This window comes from Anomaloglossus baeobatrachus, assembly GCF_048569485.1.
Source record: "Anomaloglossus baeobatrachus isolate aAnoBae1 chromosome 5 unlocalized genomic scaffold, aAnoBae1.hap1 SUPER_5_unloc_4, whole genome shotgun sequence".
NCBI lineage: Eukaryota > Metazoa > Chordata > Amphibia > Anura > Aromobatidae > Anomaloglossus > Anomaloglossus baeobatrachus.
This window is the reverse complement of record NW_027441808.1, coordinates 630001-651195: the sequence shown is the minus strand read 5'-3', so window position 1 is coordinate 651195 and position 21195 is coordinate 630001. Positions and strand designations below refer to the sequence as shown.

The following is a 21195-nucleotide window of genomic DNA, read 5'->3' as shown; positions in this document are numbered from 1 at the left end:
CTGCCATACAGGACTGGCCAAGGCCAACCACCGTAAGGGAAGTCAGGCAGTTTCTGGGTCTGGTGGGGTACTACCGGCGCTTCATCAAGGGATACACGAAGATGGCTGCCCCCAAAAGACCTCCTCGTGGGACAGACCAAAGGTGGTAGACCCATCGGAGCCCCACTGGTATGGGAGAACGGGCATGAGGAATCCTTCCGTCAGCTGAAGGCGGCCTTGACCGGAGAAGAGGTCTTAGCGTACCCGGACTACGGCTGCCCATTCATCCTCTACACAGATGCCAGCAACGTGGGTTTGGGGGCAGTCCTGTCCCAGGTCCAGGAAGGAAAGGAGAAGGTGATTGCCTATGCTAGTCGAAAACTCCGGCCGACTGAAAGGAACCCTGAGAACTACAGCTCTTTCAAGTTCGAGCTCCTGGCACTGGTGTGGGCTATCACCGAGCGGTTCCGCCACTACCTAGCCGCCGCAAAGTTCACCGCTTTCACGGATAACAATCCGTTGACTCACCTGGACACGGCCAAGCTGGGTGCGTTAGAACAGCGGTGGGTAGCCAGACTAGCCAACTACGACTTCACCATCAAATATAGAGCCGGTCGTGTCAACATTAATGCTTATGCCCTCTCTCGAATGCCCCACCTGTCAGAAAGTGGATGCGAGGATGATGACCTCGAGTCGATCGAGTTGCCTGCATTCCACCGGCCATCAGTTGAGAAGGTCCATGTCCATCAGCAACGGGTGAACCTGGATCCGCTGCCCAGTCAGAAGTGGCAGGAAGCTCAAAATCAGGCGCCTGCTGTCCGCCTAGTCAAGACCCTGGTGGAGCAAGGCGCTGCTGGGATGGACCCTGCCGCCCCAGCGGAAGCCCAACGCTTGTGGAAGGAACGGACCCGGTTTTACCTACATCAGGGGCGGCTGTACCGGGAGCTGATCAACCCGAAGACCCATGAGAAGATCCGCCAGTTGGTTATTCCCCAAGCTGATGTAGCCACCGTTCTGCAGGCGTATCATGATGGTGCCGGTCACTTCGGATGGAAGAAGCTGGAGATGCTGTTGAGAGAGCGGTTCTATTGGAGTGGGATGCGGGAATCGGTGGAGGCCTGGTGTCGGGAGTGCGGTCCTTGCACGTTGAGGAGGAAGGATGAAGCCAGCCAGAAGGCCCCCCTTACACACCAACCGCTGGAGCTGGTCGCCTTGGACCATGTAAAGCTCACCCCCAGCCGAAGTGGGTACACCTACGCTCTGACCATAGTAGATCATTACTCCCGGTTCATGGTGGTTGTCCCGGTCAAGGACTTAACCGGCCGTACCGCCGCGAGAGCGTTCCAGGCTTACTTCTGTCGGCCCCATGGATACCCTGAGAAGGTGCTCACCGACCAAGGTCCAGCCTTTGAGGCGGAGGTATTCCATGAGTTCTGTCAGCTGTATGGTTGCAAGAAGATCCGGACCACACCTTACCATGCCCAAACCAACGGTATGTGTGAGAAGATGAACCATCTGGTCCTTGGTCTCCTCAAGACGTTGCCATTAGAGGAGCGGAATCTGTGGCCGGAGAAGCTGCCTGACTTGGTCGATATGTACAATAACATCCCGTCCAGCTCAACGAAGTGCACCCCAGCGTATCCGATGAGGGCTCGGCCTGGCCGGCTGCCAGTGGACCTGGAAATAGGACTGGAAGCCCCAGAGACGCTCCCCGCAACGGCTGAATGGGACGCTCGGCGGAGGGTGCAGTACCGACAGATTCAGGAGTATGTTGAGAAGAACCTGGGTCGGAGTCGAGAACAGCAGGAGCGGCACTTCAATCAGAAAGCGGCTGCCGGTCCTTTCCAGCCTGGAGATGTGGTGTTGAAGCGGAAGAGAAAAACCCACAAGTTGGATGATCAATGGGAACAAACCCCCTACGTCATCCAACCCACAGGATGGGAAGATGGAAAGGCTTACCAGATCAGTCGTGACCAAGGGGGTACTTTGGCCACGGTTTCTTGGGACCATCTAAAAAGGTGCCCACCAGCCTTGAGAACAATGACCGAAGTGCCAGTTCCTCCACCAGCGGAGAAGGCAAAAGAGGTGATCCACACTGTGATGGGTGACTTCCCCGCAGACTGGCCTACGCAGAACGGCGCGGTGATTCTTCCAGTGCTACTGTTCCCACAACCTGTGGATGAAGAAGTGGTGGAAGCGGTCAACCGTGAGCCAGAACCAGTGCCAGTGCCCAGGGATGAACCTATGCCCAGCTCCCCTATGCCTCCACCTGCCCCACACGATAGCCGGGAGGAGGAACCAATTGTTCCCTCTGCCCCACTGCCTTGCCCCACTGACACGGCCCCCGAAGGTCCACCCGTTCCAACCTAGGTAGACCCCCACTTAGGTACAGGGAGACCGTCCTTTAGAGAGGGGATCAGTAAGGCAGTTATGTGAGTTTGTTTGGTTTAAAAGTTTGAAAAGTTTGAAATGATGAAAAATGATGATACCGTGAAAGTCACCAGATTATCTTTGTGATTGAACCGGCTGGAGCCGGCACCGTTGTCCCCGTGGGGACCGTTTAAAAAGCTTGCATGGGAACTATCCATGGACAAGCCCGTGAACTTGCAGGGCAACCACAGACATTAGTGGCTTGTAAATAGGTTGTTTTACCGTACCGTTTCCGCAATGCCGCCTCCGGAGAGGCAGGTTGGAGGGAGGGCCCCCAGCAGAGCAGGCTGGGGCCCAGCCACCACAGGAACCGGTGGCTACCCTCTGGAGGGGAAGGACAGATCCCGCTCGGGTAACTGGTGCTGGACTTGGGTCAAGGGGTGCTGCCTGGGCTTTAGGGGCAGCATCAGGGCCAGGTTGCTTGGGTGGGAGAGAGCGGAAACCGTACCCGTAAAACCGTTTAGTAACGTTTAAGAATGTGCCTCCCGATGTGGGATGATGTCATAATTTATATGTGTTTACTCTTTTTCATATCATTTACAGAAAACAAAAAGGAAAATAAAACCGGTGTTGGACGGGCAGCCCGAGGACGGTCTGCGTTTTGCTAAGGGGGAATGTGACGCCCTGGGCAAGCCAGGGGTCACAGGTCACAACACCACACGCACCCCACATTCCCTGCAGGTACACCAGCTAACCTAAAATCCTTGTTGCCTTCCTCCAGGGGCTGGTGTCCACACCAGGGGGTGGAGCCAGGCGGTTGGTGTCCGCCCACCAAGGAGTTCACAGCCCTGGAGGCAGGAAGAAAAAGGCAGATGAGTGGAGGGAAGTGAAGGAGTAAGGAAGTAAGAGTAGTGACAGGACAAGTGAAAGTGACAGAAGGCCTGAAGTTGGTCCGTGGCTGTGTGCCCGGACGGAGTCAGCAAGGTCAGCAGACGGCGGTGAAGGTCTGCAGTGGGACTGTCTGGAGGTTGCTGGAAGGACCACGGATGCTGTGTGCCCGGTGGTCTGGAGCAGTATACAAAGGGCAGTCAGCACCAGGGCAGGGGCCTTTCGGATCCCGGCAAGGCTTGGAGTCGCCGTAAATTGCCAAATCCGTTAGTGAAGGGGACGTCTGTCTCCCAACAAGCAAGTCCTGATTGAAGGCAAAGGTCCAACCTCAACGGGGAAACACCGCCACCGCCAAGGCACCAGTTTCCCAGGGCCGGCGCCTGCGGGCAAGAGAGTGGCTCCTCCGGTCCAGATTGTAGCCGGGGAGCGGGTAACCGGTGGGAACCCATCGCTACCAAACAGACATTTCATAGGTGCAGGGAAGAGACCGTGAACCGCTGACTGCAGGGAACCGCAGCACCGTGAACCGTCCGAGGGACCCGTCCAACCAGCCGTTTGTTTACCGAGAACTGTGTCGTGTTTACTAGCTGAGTGAGTACCACAGTGCCGCAAGGCACAGCGCTGCCCCTGCGCCCCTGCACCTCCACGGGCCCCATACCCGCCTGCCCACCATCTCAAGTCCATCCCTGGGCCCCGGGAGCACCACTACCCCTACCCACGGAGGGGCACATCAACAACTGGCTGCTCCGCACCACCACTCCCGGGCCTCCCATACAGAGCAGCGGTGGTGTTAACGAGTCACCACAACCGTGGGTGGCGTCACGGACAATAAATCCCCAAAACACCCAAACAACCCCCCTTTTCACTCACGGGCGAGGAGTGCCGCTTGAGAACCCCCGGGATCCGGCCCACCGCTCGAGCCACCACTGAGCAGCAGCAGCCGGACCCGAGCAGTGGGGGTGAGCGCAGTGCTGACACCCTCCTCCCCGCCCGCGACACATGCTTTCCCTAAACTTTTGAACATAGTCCAGTATGGGAACCTCTACTGTGGGGAAGGTGCCCTCCCAACTCTCTCGTACCAGCTCTAGGGGCCCTCGTACTTTTCGGCCGAACAGCAATTCGAAGGGGGAGAACCCAGTGGAGTCCTGCGGCACCTCCTGGTAAGCAAAAAGGAGCTGCTGCAGGTTTTTCTCCCGGTCCCCCCCTCAGACTCCAAATAACGGCTAATGAACTGTTTTGAGCGTTCCGCTGAAGCGCTCACACAATCCATTTGTTTCAGGATGGTAGGGGGTTGTGCGCATTGGACGGACTCCTTACAAGCCTGCTTTACTCCTTACAATTAAGACTACGATATCATATGCGATATGACTCGCCCCCATCGTATGTGCGGCACGTTCAATTTGTTGACTGTGTCGCACAAACGATTAACCCCCGTCACACGTACTTACTCGTCCATACGACCTCGCTGTGGGTGGCGAACGTCCACTTCCTGGAGTGGGAGGGACGTTCGGCGTCACAGCGACGTCACGCAGCAGCCGGCCAATAGAAACGGAGGGGTGGAGATGAGCGGGACGTAAACATCCCGCCCACCTCCTTCCTTCCGCATTGCCAGCCGGGAGCCGCAGGTAAGATCTGTTCATCGTTCCCGGGGTGTCAGACGCTGCGATGTGTGCTACACCAGGTACATTGAACAACCCGATGTTCAATTTTTAGGTTTTGAACGACGTGCGCGCGATTAACGTTTTTACGTTCAATTGCAATCGCACGGAGGTTTCACACGCTACAATGTAACTAACAATGCCGGATGTGCGTTACTTACGACGTGACCCCGCCGACACATCGTAAAATATATTATAGCGTGTAAAGCCCGCTTAAGGGTCATCATCTTCTAATTACAGGGGATAGGATGGATCCTACCTGTAAGATTTGGCTGATACAGATCTCACTCCAAGAGAAGGGCATCCAATGCCCAAAATAATGGGGACAGTTTTGGGTGGAGGAGCATGTGGTGGTCTAGCAGCAGAATGGTGACCATGTGATATGACCGGACTACAACCCTGATAAAGCAGCCACAGCCGGTGACTGAGAAGAATCTGTGACTTCTCTGCATTTAGTGGTCACTACTCACCTGGGCGGTTATCTGTAGGAATCTCCTCTTTACTCTGCTCATCACCCCTCACATATGTCTCTGTAGTATTAATATGGGGCAGATCTTCCCCCTGAAACAAATATTGTAAAAGTCACAGACAGATGGAGAAGTCCCATCTATGATCAGCTCTAATCCTGCCATCTCCACCGCTCTCATTACACAAGTATAACACATATAATACTGGAGGATAAAACAAGACTGAGCACAAGACCTTCACAGCCGTCTACACATCATAGGGAGATTTCATGGCCCCTTCTCTCCATCTACCTGATGATCCTGAGGAACATCGGGATCTTCTTGTTTACAGTCCTGTGGGAGAAGAGGACGGGGACATCTCTCTGGTGTTGTCCTCTTACTGGATAGACCTGGAGGAGACACATACAGGGACTGAATTCATTCCTTACATACAGATAATTATAGGCCGTGTGTATTTAGTCCTGTCTATTACCTGGTGATGTGAGGGGCTGGGGAACCTCCATCATGACGTCCTTGTACAGATCTTTGTGTCCTTCTAAATACTCCCACTCCTCCATGGAGAAATAGACGGTGACGTCCTGACACCTTATAGGAACCTGACACATACAATGATACCGTCACCCCCGATCCCTTCATAGCGTTACTGTATAACAGGGGTGGGGAACATACGGCCCGCGAAGACCTTTTGTACGGCCCCCGGGACTCTGCCAGCAGCCGCGTCTTGCCGGTTGCCGGCCCTTTAAATCCCCATGCGCGCTACGAGGACGCGCATTCAGCATTCACTACTGAACGCTGGTCAGTGAGTGTGTGCTCAGGAGGACTAATTTTGTGGGCGGGGTTAACACTTTCGCCCCGTCCCACAGAAGCCCATCAGCAGTTTGACGGCTTCAAGTCAACTAGTAAGTGCGCGCTCCCCCCCCGCTGCGTGCCAGCTCTTCTGTGCGCGCTCCCCCGTGCTGTGTGTCAGCTAACACGTGCTCGCTCCCCCGTGCCCGCTTCTCCGTGCGCGCTCACCCTTGCCCGCTTCTCCGTTACAGCTCCCCCGTGCTCACTCCTTTGTGCCAGCTCCTCTGCACCCGCTCCCCCGTGTGCGCTCCCACTGTGCTGTGTGCCCGTTCCCACTGTGCTGCTATGTGCTCATTTCCCAGCTGCCGTGTGCCTGCTCCCTTGTGTCCGCTCCACCAGGGTTGTGTGCTTCTTCCCCAGGGTTGTGTGGCCCCCAGGTTTGTGTGGCCCCCAGGGCTGTGTGCCCCCCCTCCCCTAGGTCTGTGTGTCCCCCCCTCTCCACTAGGTCTGTGTGTCCCCCCTCTCCACTAGGTCTGTGTGTCCCCCCCTCCACAAGGTCTGTGTGTCCCCCCCTCCACTAGGTCTGTGTGCCCCCCTCTACTAGGTCTGTGTGCCCCACTCCCCCAGAGCTGTGTGCCCCCCACTCCCCCAGAGCTGTGTGCCCCCCACCCCCCCCAGAGCTGTGTGCCCCCCACTCCCCCAGAGCTGTGTGCCCCCCACTACCCCAGAGCTGTGTGACTTCCCCCCCCACCCCCCAGTGCTGTGCCCCCAGTGATGTCCATGCTCCCCCATGCTGTCTGCGCCCCCGTTGCAATGTCTGGGCTCTGCATGTGTTGTCAGTTTCCCCCGTGCCCCCCTATTGCTGTCCATGCCCCCCAGTGCTGTCCGTGCCCCCCAGTGCTGTCCATGCCCCCCCAGTGCTGTCCATGCCCCCCCCAATGCTGTCCATGCCCCCCCCCGTGCTGTCTGCGCTCCAAAGCCATATCTATGCCTCCCAGTGATGTATATGTCCTCAGCCTTTTTTGTGACGTATATATTCTCCCAGCCCCACCTGTGATGTATATGCTCCCAGCCCCTCCTGTGATGTATATACCCCATTGTCTCCTGTAATGTATATATTACAGGTGGGGCTGGAGCATACACATCACAGGAGACACTGGGGAAATATACATCACAGGAGGGGCTGGGGGCATATATGCTGTGATGTATATGCCCCCAGCCCCTCCTGTGATGTATATGCCCCATTGTCTTCTGTAATGTATATATTACAGGTGGGGCTGGAGCATACACATCACAGGAGACACTGGGGGCATATACATCACAGGAGGGGCTGGTGGCATATACATCACATTGGAGATGCTGAGGCATATACATCACAGGAGGGCCTGGGGCATCGCCTTTAATATATATACAGCTGTCCCAGCGTCTCCTATGTGATGTATATACAGTAGTTCCAGCGTCTCCTATGTGATGTATATGCCCCCGGCCCCTCCTGTGATGTATATATATATTCAGCAGTCCCAGTGTCAGTTGTGATGTATATGATTTACCAATCTTATTAATCACAAAGAGTTGACTGCTCCAGACAGAGACAATCCTGGAAAAGCAGCTGTGAGAAGCAACATGATCAATATCACCTAAAATTAACCGCTGCGCCAAACAGAAGCATCTCTGGCCACCACAATAGGGGTGAGTTAATTAATTGCTTGACCAAATGTAGCGGGGTAATTTTCACATTGATAATTTTGTGCGGCCCCCGATGGTTCGTAGAAATTTCCAGATGGCCCCCGGCAGTAAAAAGGTTCCCCACCCCTGCTGTATAATGTCCCAGCATTCCCAGCAGTGTCACCTCTCCAGTCAGCAGCTCAATCATCTTGTAGGTGAGTTCTAGGATCTTCTGGTCATTGATGTCCTCATGTATCGGGGGGTGAGGTGGAGGCCCCGTGATTGGGCTCAGGGGTCTTCCCCATCCCTCATACACAGGGGCCTGACAGCGCTCACTAGAGGTCTTCTTCACTACTGTGTAATCCTGGTTATGGAGAGACACAGTAATAAATCTCACTCCAGACATTTCCAGAGTCCTCACCTCTCCAGTTCTGTCCATCTGTTATTCCCATAGATAAGAATGATGTAATGTGACGTCATCAGAATCTCTCACCTCTCCAGTAAGCCGGAAGAGGATCTCTAGGGTGAGGTGTAATATCCTCTCCGCCATCTTGTCCCCGTCCATATCCATCCTTCACGGGGCAATCAGGAGAATTCTCTTCTATAGAGCGATTGTTCTCCCCAGCATCTAATGTGTATGGAGCCTGAGCCCAGTAATGGGGAATCTCCACACACCTCCTCCTGCAGAGCCGCACACTAGATATATAATACCCTGCACCTACCTCCACCTGCAGAGCCGTACACTAGATATATAATACCCTGCACCTACCTCCACCTGCAGAGCCGCACACTAGATATATAATAACCTGCACCTACCTCCACCTGCAGAGCCGCACACTAGATATATAATACCCTGCACCTACCTCCACCTGCAGAGCCGCACACTAGATATATAATACCCTGCACCTACCTCCACCTGCAGAGCCGCACACTAGATATATAATACCCTGCACCTACCTCCACCTGCAGAGCCGCACACTAGATATATAATAACCTGCACCTACCTCCACCTGCAGAGCCGCACACTAGATATATAATACCCTGCACCTACCTCCACCTGCAGAGCCGCACACTAGATATATAATACCCTGCACCTACCTCCACCTGCAGAGCCGCACACTAGATATATAATACCCTGCACCTACCTCCACCTGCAGAGCCGCACACTAGATATATAATACCCTGCACCTACCTCCACCTGCAGAGCCGCACACTAGATATATAATACCCTGCACCTACCTCCACCTGCAGAGCCGCACACTAGATATATAATACCCTGCACCTACCTCCACCTGCAGAGCCGCACACTAGATATATAATACCCTGCACCTACCTCCTCCTGCAGAGCCGCACACTAGATATATAATACCCTGCACCTACCTCCACCTGCAGAGCCGCACACTAGATATATAATACCCTGCACCTACCTCCACCTGCAGAGCCGCACACTAGATATATAATACCCTGCACCTACCTCCACCTGCAGAGCCGCACACTAGATATATAATACCCTGCACCTACCTCCACCTGCAGAGCCGCACACTAGATATATAATAACCTGCACCTACCTCCACCTGCAGAGCCGCACACTAGATATATAACACCCTGCACCTACCTCCACCTGCAGAGCCGCACACTAGATATATAATACCCTGCACCTACCTCCACCTGCAGAGCCGCACACTAGATATATGGCTGCTCTGTGCTTACAGGACCTGTGATGATGTCACATGGAGGGGAGGAGTCAGCGGTCACATGGTCAGCTCCTCAGTGTATGCAGGACTGCTGGGCTGTGAGGTGATAGCGCACAACATAATAAATGTGGGATAATAATTATATTATTGAAGTGACATAACAAGCGCTGAATATAAAAAAAAAGTGAAGGGCCATTTATATAAAGGAAACAATAATCTGTAATAAATTAAGTCAAATTCCCAATAATAAATGGTAAAGGAATAAATGTCATCATAGTATCATAGTTTTAAGGTTGAAGGGAGACTCTAAGGTGGGCTTTACACGTTGCGACATCGGTAACAATGTGTTACCGATGCTGCAGCGATAGTCCCCGCCCCATCGCAGGTGCGATATCTTGTGATAGCTGCCGTAGCGAACATGGCAGTTTCAAATGCACTTACCTGTCCTACGACATCGGTCTGGCCGGCGACCCGCCTCCTTCCTAAGCACAGCGACGTCACACGGCAGGCGGCCAATAGAAGCGGAGGGACGGAGATGAGCGGGACGTAAACATCCCGCCCACCTCCGTCCTTCCTCATTGCAGCCGGGACGCAGGTAAGGTGATGTTCCTCGCTCCTGCGGCTAGATACACAGCGATGTGCGCTGCCGCAGGAGCGAGAAACAACAGCGTACCTGTCGCTCCACCGGCATTATGGAAATGTCGGAGTCTGCACTGATGATACGATAACGACGCTTTTGCGCTCGTTCCTCGTATCAAAAAGGATTTGCACGCTGCGATATCGACTGCGACGCCGGATGTGCGTCACTTTCGATTTGACCCCATCGACATCGCACGTGCGATGTCGCAATGTGCAAAGCCGCCCAAAGTCCATCTAGTTCAACCCGTAGCCTAACGTGTTGATCCAGAGGAAGGCAAAATAAACCCAATGTGGCAAACAAGCTCCAATGGGGAAAAAATTTCCTTCCTGACTCCACATCCGGCAATCAGACTAGTTCCCTGGATCAATACCCTGTCATAAAATCTAATATACATAACTGGTAATATTACATTTTTAAAGAAAGGCGTCCAGGCTCTGCTTAAATGTGAGTAGTGAATCACTCATTACAACATCATGCGGCAGAGAGTTCCATAGTCTCACTGCTCGTACAGTAAAGAATCCTCGTCTGTGGTTATGATTAAACCTTCTTTCCTCAAGACGTAGCGGATGCCCCCGTGTTCCAGTCGCAGGCCTAGGTGTAAAAAGATCTTTGGAAAGGTCTCTGTACTGTCCCCTCATATATTTATACATTGTGATTAGATCCCCCCTAAGCCTTCGTTTTTCCAAACTAAATAACCCCAAGTTTAATAACCTGTCTTGGTATTGCAGCCCACCCATTCCTCTAATAATCTTGGTCGCTCTTCTCTGCACCCTCTCCAGTTCAGCTATGTCCTTCTTATATATCGGTGACCAGAATTGTACACAGTATTCTAAGTGCGGTCGCACTAGTGACTTGTACAGAGGTAGAACTATATTTTTTTCATGAACACTTATACCTCTTTTAATACATCCCATTATTTTATTAGCCCTGGCAGCAGTTGCCTGACACTGGCCACTAAAGTGAAGTTTACCATCCACCCATACACCCAAGTCTTTTTGTGTGTCTGTTTTACCCAGTGTTCTACAATTAAGTACATAATCATAAATGTTATTTCCTCTACCCAAGTGCATGACCTTACATTTATCTACATTAAACTTCAATTGCCACTTCTCAGCCCAATCCTCCAATTTACAGAAATCTCCCTGTAATATAAAATTATCCTCCTCTGTATTGATTACCCTGCAGAGTTTAGTATCATCTGCAAATATTGACATTCTACTCCGCATGCCCCCAACAAGGTCATTTATAAATATGTTGAAAAGAAGCGGGCCCAATACTGACCCCTGTGGTACCCCCCTATGAACTGAGACCCAGTCCGAGTACGTACCATTAATAACCACCCTTTGTTTCCTATCACTGAGCCAGTTTTTAACCCAGTTACACATATTTTCCCCTATCCCCATTATTCTCATTTTATGTACCAACCTTTTGTGTGGTACCGTATCAAAAGCTTTTGAAAAGTCCATATACACAACATCCACTGCATTTCCCTGGTCCAGGCTTGAACTTACCTCTTCATAGAAGCTGATCAAATTAGTTTGACAGGATCGATCCCTCATAAACCCATGTTGATACTCTGTCATAAGGTTATTTTTCTTGAGATACTCCAGTATAGCATCTCTCAAGAAACCCTCAAGGATTTTACCAACCGTAGAGGTTAAACTTACCGGCCTATAATTTCCCGGCTCAGTTTTTGTCCCCTTTTTGAATATTGGCACCACATTTGCTATGCGCCAGTCCTGCGGTACCGACCCTGTTATTAAGGAATCTGAGAAGATTAAAAATAATGGTCTATCTATCACAGAACTCAATTCCTGTAGTACTCTGGGGTGTATGCCATCCGGGCCCGGAGATTTGTCAACCTTAGTGATTTCGAGGCGGCGGCATACTTCCTGCTGGGTTAAGCAGGTAATAATCAAGGGTGAATTTATGGTATCACTGGTCATGTCATCTGCCATGGCATTTTCTTGTATAAAAACCGTAGAAAAAAAGTCATTCAGCAGGTTGGCTTTACCCTCATCCCCTTCCACCATTTCACCAAGACTATTTTTAAGGGGGCCAACACTATCGCTTTTCAGTTTTTTACTGTTTATGTAGTTAAAGAATATTTTAGGATTATTTTTACTTTCTCTCGCAATGAGTCTCTCTGTCTCAAACTTAGCTAACTTAATTTGCTTTTTACATATTTTATTTAATTTTCTATAATTATATAATGCCTCATCACTACCTACCCTCTTTAATTCTTTTAAGGCTTTCTGTTTTTCTTTTATTGATTCCCTTACAGCTCTATTTAGCAATAGGGGTTTCCTCCTATTTCTAGCATGTTTGTTCCCATAGGGTATATTTTCTGCACAAGCCCTATTCAGGATGCTCATAAAAGTCTCCCATTTGCTTTGTGTACTTTTATTACTTAGTACATCATCCCAGTTTATTGCACTAAGATCATCTCTCAACCGTTTAAAATTTGCTTTCCTGAAGTTTAGTGTCCTTGTAGCCCCTCTACTAGACATCTTACTAAAGAATACATGAAAACTTATTATTTTGTGATCACTATTCCCCAAGTAACCCCCAACTTGTATATTTGATATGCGGTCTGGCCTATTGGTTAGTACAAGGCATAGCAGTGCTCCCCCTCTTGTGGGGTCCTGTACCATTTGTGAAAGGTAATTATCTTTCATTGTTATCAAAAATCTATTTCCTTTGCTGGAACTGCAAGTTTCTGTTCCCCAATTTATATCAGGATAGTTAAAGTCCCCCATAATAATTACCTCTCCGAGACTCGTTGCTTTATCAATTTGCTTTATGAGGAGATTCTCTACCTCTTCCATAATATTCGGCGTCTTATAACACACCCCTATCAGTATTTTATTATTCATTCTCCCCCCCCTTATCTCCACCCATAGGGACTCTACATACTCAGTACCCTCACATATGTTGTCACGCAGGATGGGTTTTAAGGATGATTTTACATATAGACACACACCTCCCCCTCGCTTATTTGTACGGTCATTCCTGAATAGGCTATAACCCTGTAAATTAACAGCCCAGTCATAGCTCTCATCCAGCCATGTCTCTGATATCCCCACTATATCATAATTTTCTTCCAACAATATTAATTCTAATTCCTCCACCTTATTTGTGAGGCTTCGGGCATTAGTGTACATGCACGTTACGTATGACTCTATACCTGTATTCCTGCTTACTGTATTAACTGTCCTAACCCTTCCCCCTGTACCACCCCCAATTTAATTACTTGTGCCCTGGTCACTATCTGCACTACATTCCCCTTCTATAAAGTGAATACCCTCGCCCCCCATTCCTAGTTTAAACACTCCTCCAACCTTTTAGCCATTTTCTGCCCCAGCACAGCTGCACCTTCCCCATTAAGATGCAGCCCATCCCTAGCATAGAATCTGTAGCCAACTCAACATCAAGCCGGTGATGATGGAGTCTCTCTCTCTCTCTCCTCATTTGGCATTGAAAATAAAAACAAATAAAAAAAAATCCGTTTTTCTACCGGATCCGTCACATCAGTTTTTACACAATATAAGGCTGCTTTCACATATCAGTTTTTTGCAATCAGGCACAATCCGGCGCTTTGCAGAAAAAACTCATCCGTTTTTTTTGCCGCCAGATGCGTTTTTTCATCATTGGATTGTGCCGTATGGCTTTGTGTTGCATCCGTTTTTTGCCAGATGCGGCATGTTTAGCCGCTGCGGCGGCCGGATGGAAAGTTGCTTGCAGCGTTCTTTGTCTGCGGCGAAAAAACGCATCGCACCGGATCCGGCGCCATACAGCGTGATTTATAATGGAAGCCTAAGGACGCCGGAGGATCCGGCCCAATGCAGAAAAAAATGGATACAGTCGCCGGATCGTTTTTTTTTTTAACTGAGCATGCCTATTGTCTCTGACTACTTCTTGCCAACACGGCAAGACTTTCTGCCACAGAGAGCCCACTGCAGAGAGTCAGCCCGCACGCCGCAGAGAGCCAGCCCGCCCGCTGGAGAGAACCAGGCCGCCCGCCAGAGAGAACCAGCTTGCCTGCCCGCCGGAGAGAAACAGCCTGCCCGCCGCAGAGTTCCAGGCTGCCCGCCCGCCTGCCACCGAGAGCCAGGCCGCACAGACCGCCTACCAATGCCAGGCCACCAACTGCCAGGCAACCAACTGACAGGCCAGCCACCAACTGCCGGGCCAGCCACCAACTGAGTGGCCAGCCACCAACTGCCAGGCCAGCCACCAACTGAGTGCCAGCCACCCAACTGCCGGGCCAACCACCAACTGCCGGGCCAGCCACCAACTGAGTGCCAGCCGCCGCAGAGAGCCAGCCAGCCAGCATGTCTTCTTCTGGGAACCCTCCTGCTCCTTCTCAGCAAAATGAGGTTTTTTTTATTTTTTTATTTATTTATTTATTTTTTTTTACCCCATTTACGACCCACGACAGATATATTCGTCATGGATTGTGTAAGGTTAATCTCCGCCCCCTGCCGTGGGCAGGTCGCGAAGATCCGCGCACATATCAGCTGTTTTTATCAGCTGACATGTGTGCCTGCTAGTTGAGTGGAATCGCATTATTCCACCTGCAACTTTTAACCCCTTATATCTCGCAGCCAAAGTCTGGCAGCGAGTTGTATGTGCGCGTGGCATTTTTTTTTATACACCATACATACAAGTAAAACTATACATGTTTGGTGTCTACAAACTCGCACCGACCTCAGGCATCACAACAACATATTAGTTTTACGATATAGTGAACATAGTGAATTAAATATCCAACAAAATATTGTGCATTAACACTTTTTTTTGCAGCTTTTCCATACTTGGAATTTTTTGGTTGTTTTCCAGTACACTATATGGTAAATCTTATGGTTTGTTTCATTTAAAAGTACAACTTGTCCCGCAAAAAAAACAAGCCCTCGTAGGAGGAAAAATAAAAAAAGGGAAAATGCTCTGGGCCTGAAGAGGTTAACAATCAAAATAAATTACAAATCGATTTACCTTTTTTTTAACAGGAATATGAACAACGTGAGGCGCTTCCAGAAGGGGACGCGAGGGGTGGAGAGATACAAGGAGTGGGCGCACAGAGTGTACGTTTATTTTACATGCATCACAGAAAGATCACAGTACACCCAACACATCCACAGTACACCCAACAGATCCACACTACACCCAACACATCCAAGCTTATTTTTTTTTTTTTTTGTTTTATTCAGGCTTCCGATTCTGGGGCTCGTGGTAGAGTTGCTCCCAACCCCTCCTCCCATGGTCGTCGGCATAATCGTCGCGGCGGTCACAGTGTAAGTTGTTTTTTTGTTTTTATCTATTTCATTGTCATTTTTGTGTAATTTTTTTTTTGTTTATCTGTTTTCAACAGGCTTCACAGCGGGATCCTGACTCGGACGGTGAGGAGGCAGGATGTATCAACAACATCGACCTCCTCATCGATGAAGTTCGAGAGCGGGAGCCCCTGTGGAATATGGGTGACCGCCGCCACGCTGATTCGGTTGTAACCCGTCAGCTATGGGAGGAGGTTTGCCGTGAAGTGGTGACAGGTTGGGAGGACCTCAATCCTAGAGCCCAGAATCGAGCAAGTAAGTATTCACAGTTCAGTAGGTTATGTTGCAGGATGTAATGTTTTGTATACTAACCATTGTGTTTTCACTTTTCAGGGGAAAAAGTTCAGAACCGGTGGCGGTCCATCAGGGATCGCTTCAAGAAGGAGTTGAACAAAGAGATGCTGGCCCCGAGTGGATCCGGAGGACGCGTCTTAAGATATAAGTATTTCAGAGTGTTGGCGTTCCTCCGGACAACAATGGTGTGCAGAAGGTAAATATTTCACACAACATCTACAAAGTTAAACTGTTTACATGTGTAACCTTTTTTTGAGTTTCAGCAAGAGACAGGCAATAGCAATATAATTAATTTATTTTTTTTGTTTCCTTTCTTCCACAGCATTGTCTGCAGCACCTGGGAGCCAGCATCAAACCGTCCTGAAGTGATCCCAACACAGTCATCCACCGGAGAACACTTGGACAGACCCCACCCTTCTGCACCTTCCCTATCTTCTGGTCTCTCTGTCCCATCCACCAGCGCTGGAGCATCTGGTGAGGCTTCATTACATGAAGCTGCTGCTGACGAGGTAGCTTTTCCCCTACCCCACCCCTCTGACACTGCTGCCCTCAGTAGAACACCTTTGGGTTCTAGGCGGCAGCGTCAGAGGGCTCTGGATAGGAGCTATGCGCCCGAGTTCTTGCTTCTAAATGCAGCCTTCCAGAACGCAATCAAATTGCTCTCCGAGCAAACCAGTGCTGCATTCAGCCTGGTTCAAAACACTATTCAAAATAATACGCACTAATGGTGCACGCGTCTGGACAGGCTGCATTTAGATGTTAGAAAGTCAACCACTCATTGTTTTTTCCAAGCAGTCCTCGAGCGCATGGAAAACCCTTTTCCTGAGCAGCAGATGCATGTAATGCAAGCCACCCAGTATGCTCTGGCGCAGGTTACCTCCCAACCACCTCCAACCACCCTAATTCCTGCAGCACCTGCCCCCCCTCCAGCCACTGTCCCTCCTCCCCCTCCTATACAATACCAGCATCCTGTCCCGTTCCAGCATCCAGCCCCGTACCAGTTCCCAACATCTGTGCGTCCACTCCCTGCCCCACCTGTACTCCCTGCCCAGTACCACCTGTCTCCTTCCATACCCATCCTGCCCCAACTACCACACTTTTCTTCAACCACCACCTCTTCTGTCCCCCAATCCCTCCACCCCTCAAATCCTTACCAAATCCCATCCCATCTCCTGTTTTTCCTCTTTGTTTCTCCACCACCACTACTTTACCTTTTCTTTCTTGTTTTCCTTCACCCTCACCAAAATCCACCCTCCATACTCCCACTGTCCAAGTGTTCCCATCTGACAGCCCAAGGCCCTCCAGTACTATCTCCACTCAAGAATTTTTAAATTTATAATTTTTCCATTAAAAAAATTAAGTTATATAATAAATAATACTTTATTGGTTTAATGATTTATTGTGTGTTTTTTTTTTTTAATCATAAGCAAAAATGTTATGTTATGAAGGTAAAATGTGGTTTAACAATAAAACAAATTTTTTAAAAAAAGGTACAAGGTATAATAAAAGGAAGTAAACTTTAAAACAGTAATCAGAAATATTACGAATCTAAGGGGTACTTCTCACATAGCGAGATCGCTGCTGAGTCATGGTTTGTGTGACGCACCAGTGACCTCATCAGAGATCTCGCTGTGTGTGACACTGAGCAGCGATCTGGCCCCTGCTGTGAAATCGCTGCTTGTTACACACAGCTATGGTTCTTTTTGTTGCTCGTTGCTCTTCTGCTGTGAAGCACACATCGCTGTGTTTGACAGCGAAAGAGCAGCGATCTTAACGTGCAGGGAGCAGGGACCCAGCGTCTGGAAGATGCGGACGCTGGTAACCAAGGTACACATCGGGTAACTAAGCAAAGTGGTTTGCTTGGTTACCCGCTATTTACCTTGGTTACGAGCGTCCGCAGCTGCCAGAAGCCGGGCTGCCTGGTTCATGCACACGTAACCAAGGTACACATCGGGTAACTAAGAAACCCGATATTTACCTTGGTTATAAGCGTACGCCGCTCTCAGGCTGCCATTGCCTGTGCCCTGCACACGTAGCCAGAGTACACATCGGGTAACTATGCTTTGCTTAGTAACCCGATGTATACCCTGGCTATGAGTGCAGGGAGCCAGCGCTAAGTGGTGTACGCTGGTAACCAAGGTAAACATTGGGTAACAAAGCACAGCATTTTGCTTAGTTACCTGATATTTTTCTTGGTTACCAAGCGCAGCATCGCTTCCACGAGTTGCTGGTGGCTGGTGAGATCTGCCTGATTGACAGCTCACCTGCAACCATGTAGCAACGCAGCAGTGATCTTGACCAGGTCATATCTTGGTCGGAATCGCTGGTACGTCGTTTTGTGAGATGGTACCCTAAGAAGTTTGGTATATACCTACAAAGATTAAATCATGTCATCCTGCCATTCCAGTCTTCCTTCAGGTGACATGAAGTAATCGGCAAACTTGTCCCTTAATCGACAAACAGGAACACTTCTTCTTACACTAACATTAGTGTAATCACGCAAAGTACTTTGCTCAGCATTCTCATCAACATTTATACTTTCTTTAGATATGACAAAATTGTGGAGGACAACACATGCTTTAATTACCTCATCAACAGTTTCAGTCTTCAGGTTAATGGCGGTCAATAAAACTCGCCATTTAGCTGTTAGAATACCAAAAGAGCACTCAACCATTCGACGCGCTCTGGATAATCGATAGTTGAATACTTTTTTGGTTTGTGTCAATCCACTGCTCGAGTAGGGCTTTAGAAGGTGTTCTGAAAGTTGAAAAGCTTCGTCAGCTACGAACACAAATGGCATTGGTGGCCCAGTGGTGTCCGGAAGTGGTCTTTCTGCTGGAAAGTCAAGGGTGTTCCCATACAACTCCCGCCCCATCACTGACATCTTGAACACTTGGGAATCGTTGGAGTGGCCATAGGCACCAATGTCCACTGCTACAAATTTGTAATGTGCATCTGTGATGGCAATAAGTAGAATGGAAAAGTACTTTTTATAATTGTAAAACTCCGATCCAGATGCCACTGGTTTCACAATCCTGATGTACTTCCAGTCCACCGCACCCAAGAAATTTGGAAATTGACAGATTTGTTGGAAGCTATCTGCAATTTGCAGCGAAGTGTCCCTTGTGGGTTGTGGAATAAATTCTTCCTGCAAACAGTCCCACAATGCTCTGCAGGTATGGCGGACAATTCCGGATATTGTGGAGACTCCAAGTTGGAATTGGAAGTGGAGAGAAGATAGTGATTCTCCTGTTGCAAGGAATCTGTCAAAAGTAAGACAATAATTAATAAAAAAAATAACAACAGTTTAACCCCTTAACGAACCATGACGTACTGGCAACGTCATGGATCGTGTGAGGTTAATCCCCACCCCCTGCCGTGGGCAGGTCGTGGCCATCCGCGCACATATCAGCTGATTTCAACAGCTGGCATGTGTGCCTGGTAATCGTGAGTGGAATCGCTTCCACCGGCGACTATTAACCCTTTACATCTCGCTGCCCAAATCTGGCAGGGAGATGTATATGCGCTCTGCCATTACAGTGAATTACCCCGCCCCCCTTGGAAGTCACGTGACATGATCACGTTGCCATGGTAGCACAGGGTCATGTGATGACGCCTGTAGCTAACATGAGTCACGTCCTCTCAATGCCGGAATACAGCCAGCATTGAAAGTTAAGCACAATATCTGCAGTTCTGAGCTCTGTAGCTGTGATCTTGACATATGGCAGAAAAATTAAAAGGTTAAAAAAATATAAAAACATACAGCTATTTGGTATAGCCTCGTTCAGAAATGCCCGATCTATCAACATATAAAATCAATTATCTGATTAGTAAACTGCGTAACGGCCAAAAATCAATAAAAGCAAAAAATCCTTTTTTTGATTGTTGCAAAGTGCGCAAAATACAATAACCGGCGATCAAAATGGAGCATCTGCAACAAAATGTTCCAGTTAAAACCGTCAGCTAGAGACGCAAAAAAATAAGCCGTCACTGACTCATAGATCCAGAAAAATTAGAGCGCTATGGGTTTCTGAAAATGGCGCAAAACGTGTGGCCTTTTTTTTGGACAAGCTTGTGACTTTTCGTTAACCCCTTAAATACAAGTAAAACTAATCATGTGTGGTGTCTAAAAACTCTCAATGACCTCAGGCATCACAATGACACATAATTTTTACGATATAGTGTACACGGTGAATAAAATATCCAAAAAACTATTGTGCGATAACACTGTTTGACATTTTTCCACACTTGAAAATTTTTTGCCACTTTCCAGTACACTAGATGTTAAAAATTATGTTATCATTTAAAAGTACAACTTGTCCCGCAAAAAACAAGCCCTAATATGTCAAGATTGATGGAAAAATAAAAAAGTTACGGCTCTCTGAACAAAGAGGTAAAAAACAAAACGGAAAAACGCAAAATGCCCAGGGGCTGAAGGGGTTAAAGTCTCCTAACAGAAGAAGATACAGTAAAAATGCCTTACCTAAGAGTCACCAGCAAACGCTCCACTGGTGAAATGGAGAACCGGCAGTAAGTGTCAGACTTCCGGATTTGTTCTTCCACGTAGCCAACCAGAATGTCGAAGGAATTCGGGGTCATCCGTGCATAGCTGGCAAACCTTTCAGGGTGTCTTCTTAACTCTAAATATAGAGTGCAATAAACCCCACGGGACATTCTGTGGGCTGTCAATGGGTGCATCCAAAAGCGCCACAGTCGCTGACGCATTATGCGCTGTTGCTCTTTCTCCCGCACAATTATTGCTAACCGATTAGCCTCAAAATTGAAGTCCACGGAAATCCTCAAGATATTTGCTATTATAGCATCCATGTCTCCCTCTTTGTCTTCAAGCTGTCTTGTGCTGTGAAAGCACTGTATATATAGTTTTTCATTGGCCAATCAACGTTTTGTTTTTTTTGTGGGTTTTTTTTTTCTTCTCTTTCAAAAAACGAATCCGTCAAAAAATGGACCAAACGGATGCAAAAAACGGACCAAACGGATGCAAAAACCGGACCAACCAGATCCGTTTTTTATGGATCCGGCACAACGGATCCGGGAAAAACGCATCTGGTTGGTCCGTTTTTTGCACATTTGCTGTCGGATCCGTTGCATCAGGCACAAACTGGATTGTTGGAAAAAATTTACTCAGTCTACAGGGCTGCTGCAGAAAATAGAAAGAGTTAAGGACTAAATAGTCCTGCTAGCCATAGCAGCAATAACAGTAAGTATCATTGACAGGCTTAAAATGATGAAGATACAAAAGCAGGCTGCAATAAAGTAACCAAGGGAATAAGCCAAAAACAACGATCACCGCTTGTAAGGGTTATGTACCCAATAAAGAGAGAGCTCAGTTGGGAAGATACCCACCAATATAGTAGCCCCACCAGAGCACACCGCCCACACCTGACGCGCGTTTCGCAACGG

General features: G+C 49.0%; 2 protein-coding genes across 2 annotated transcripts in view; both read right to left on the bottom strand.

Moving 5' to 3' along the window:
- LOC142259249 (uncharacterized) overlaps positions 1 to 6059 on the bottom strand; it is a 216046-nt gene extending 209987 nt beyond the window's left edge. Inside the window, 3 exon segments of the mRNA XM_075331730.1 lie at positions 5366 to 5456; positions 5654 to 5751; positions 5835 to 6059. Coding sequence (XP_075187845.1) covers positions 5366 to 5456; positions 5654 to 5751; positions 5835 to 5967 — 322 coding nt within the window. The 5' untranslated portion in view covers positions 5968 to 6059.
- A 1583-nt stretch (positions 6060 to 7642) lies between these two features.
- LOC142259223 (oocyte zinc finger protein XlCOF29-like) lies at positions 7643 to 8546 on the bottom strand. Its single transcript, XM_075331712.1, has 2 exons — positions 8307 to 8546; positions 7643 to 8177 (listed from the first exon to the last, which is right to left on the bottom strand). The coding sequence occupies exons 1-2, from the start codon at positions 8382 to 8384 to the stop codon at positions 7782 to 7784; spliced, it is 474 nt and encodes a 157-aa protein (XP_075187827.1). The 5' UTR covers positions 8385 to 8546; the 3' UTR covers positions 7643 to 7781.
- Positions 8547 to 21195: the final 12649 nt, after the last annotated feature.

Excerpts from the sequence above, each read along its gene's own strand:
- LOC142259223 (XM_075331712.1), bottom strand. The coding sequence starts at position 8,384 with ATGGATATGGACGGGGACAAGATGGCGGAGAGGATATTACACCTCACC. Across the intron at positions 8,178-8,306 it reads TCTTCCGGCTTACTGGAGAG|GATTACACAGTAGTGAAGAA; the intron begins GTGAGAGATTCT and ends CTCCATAACCAG.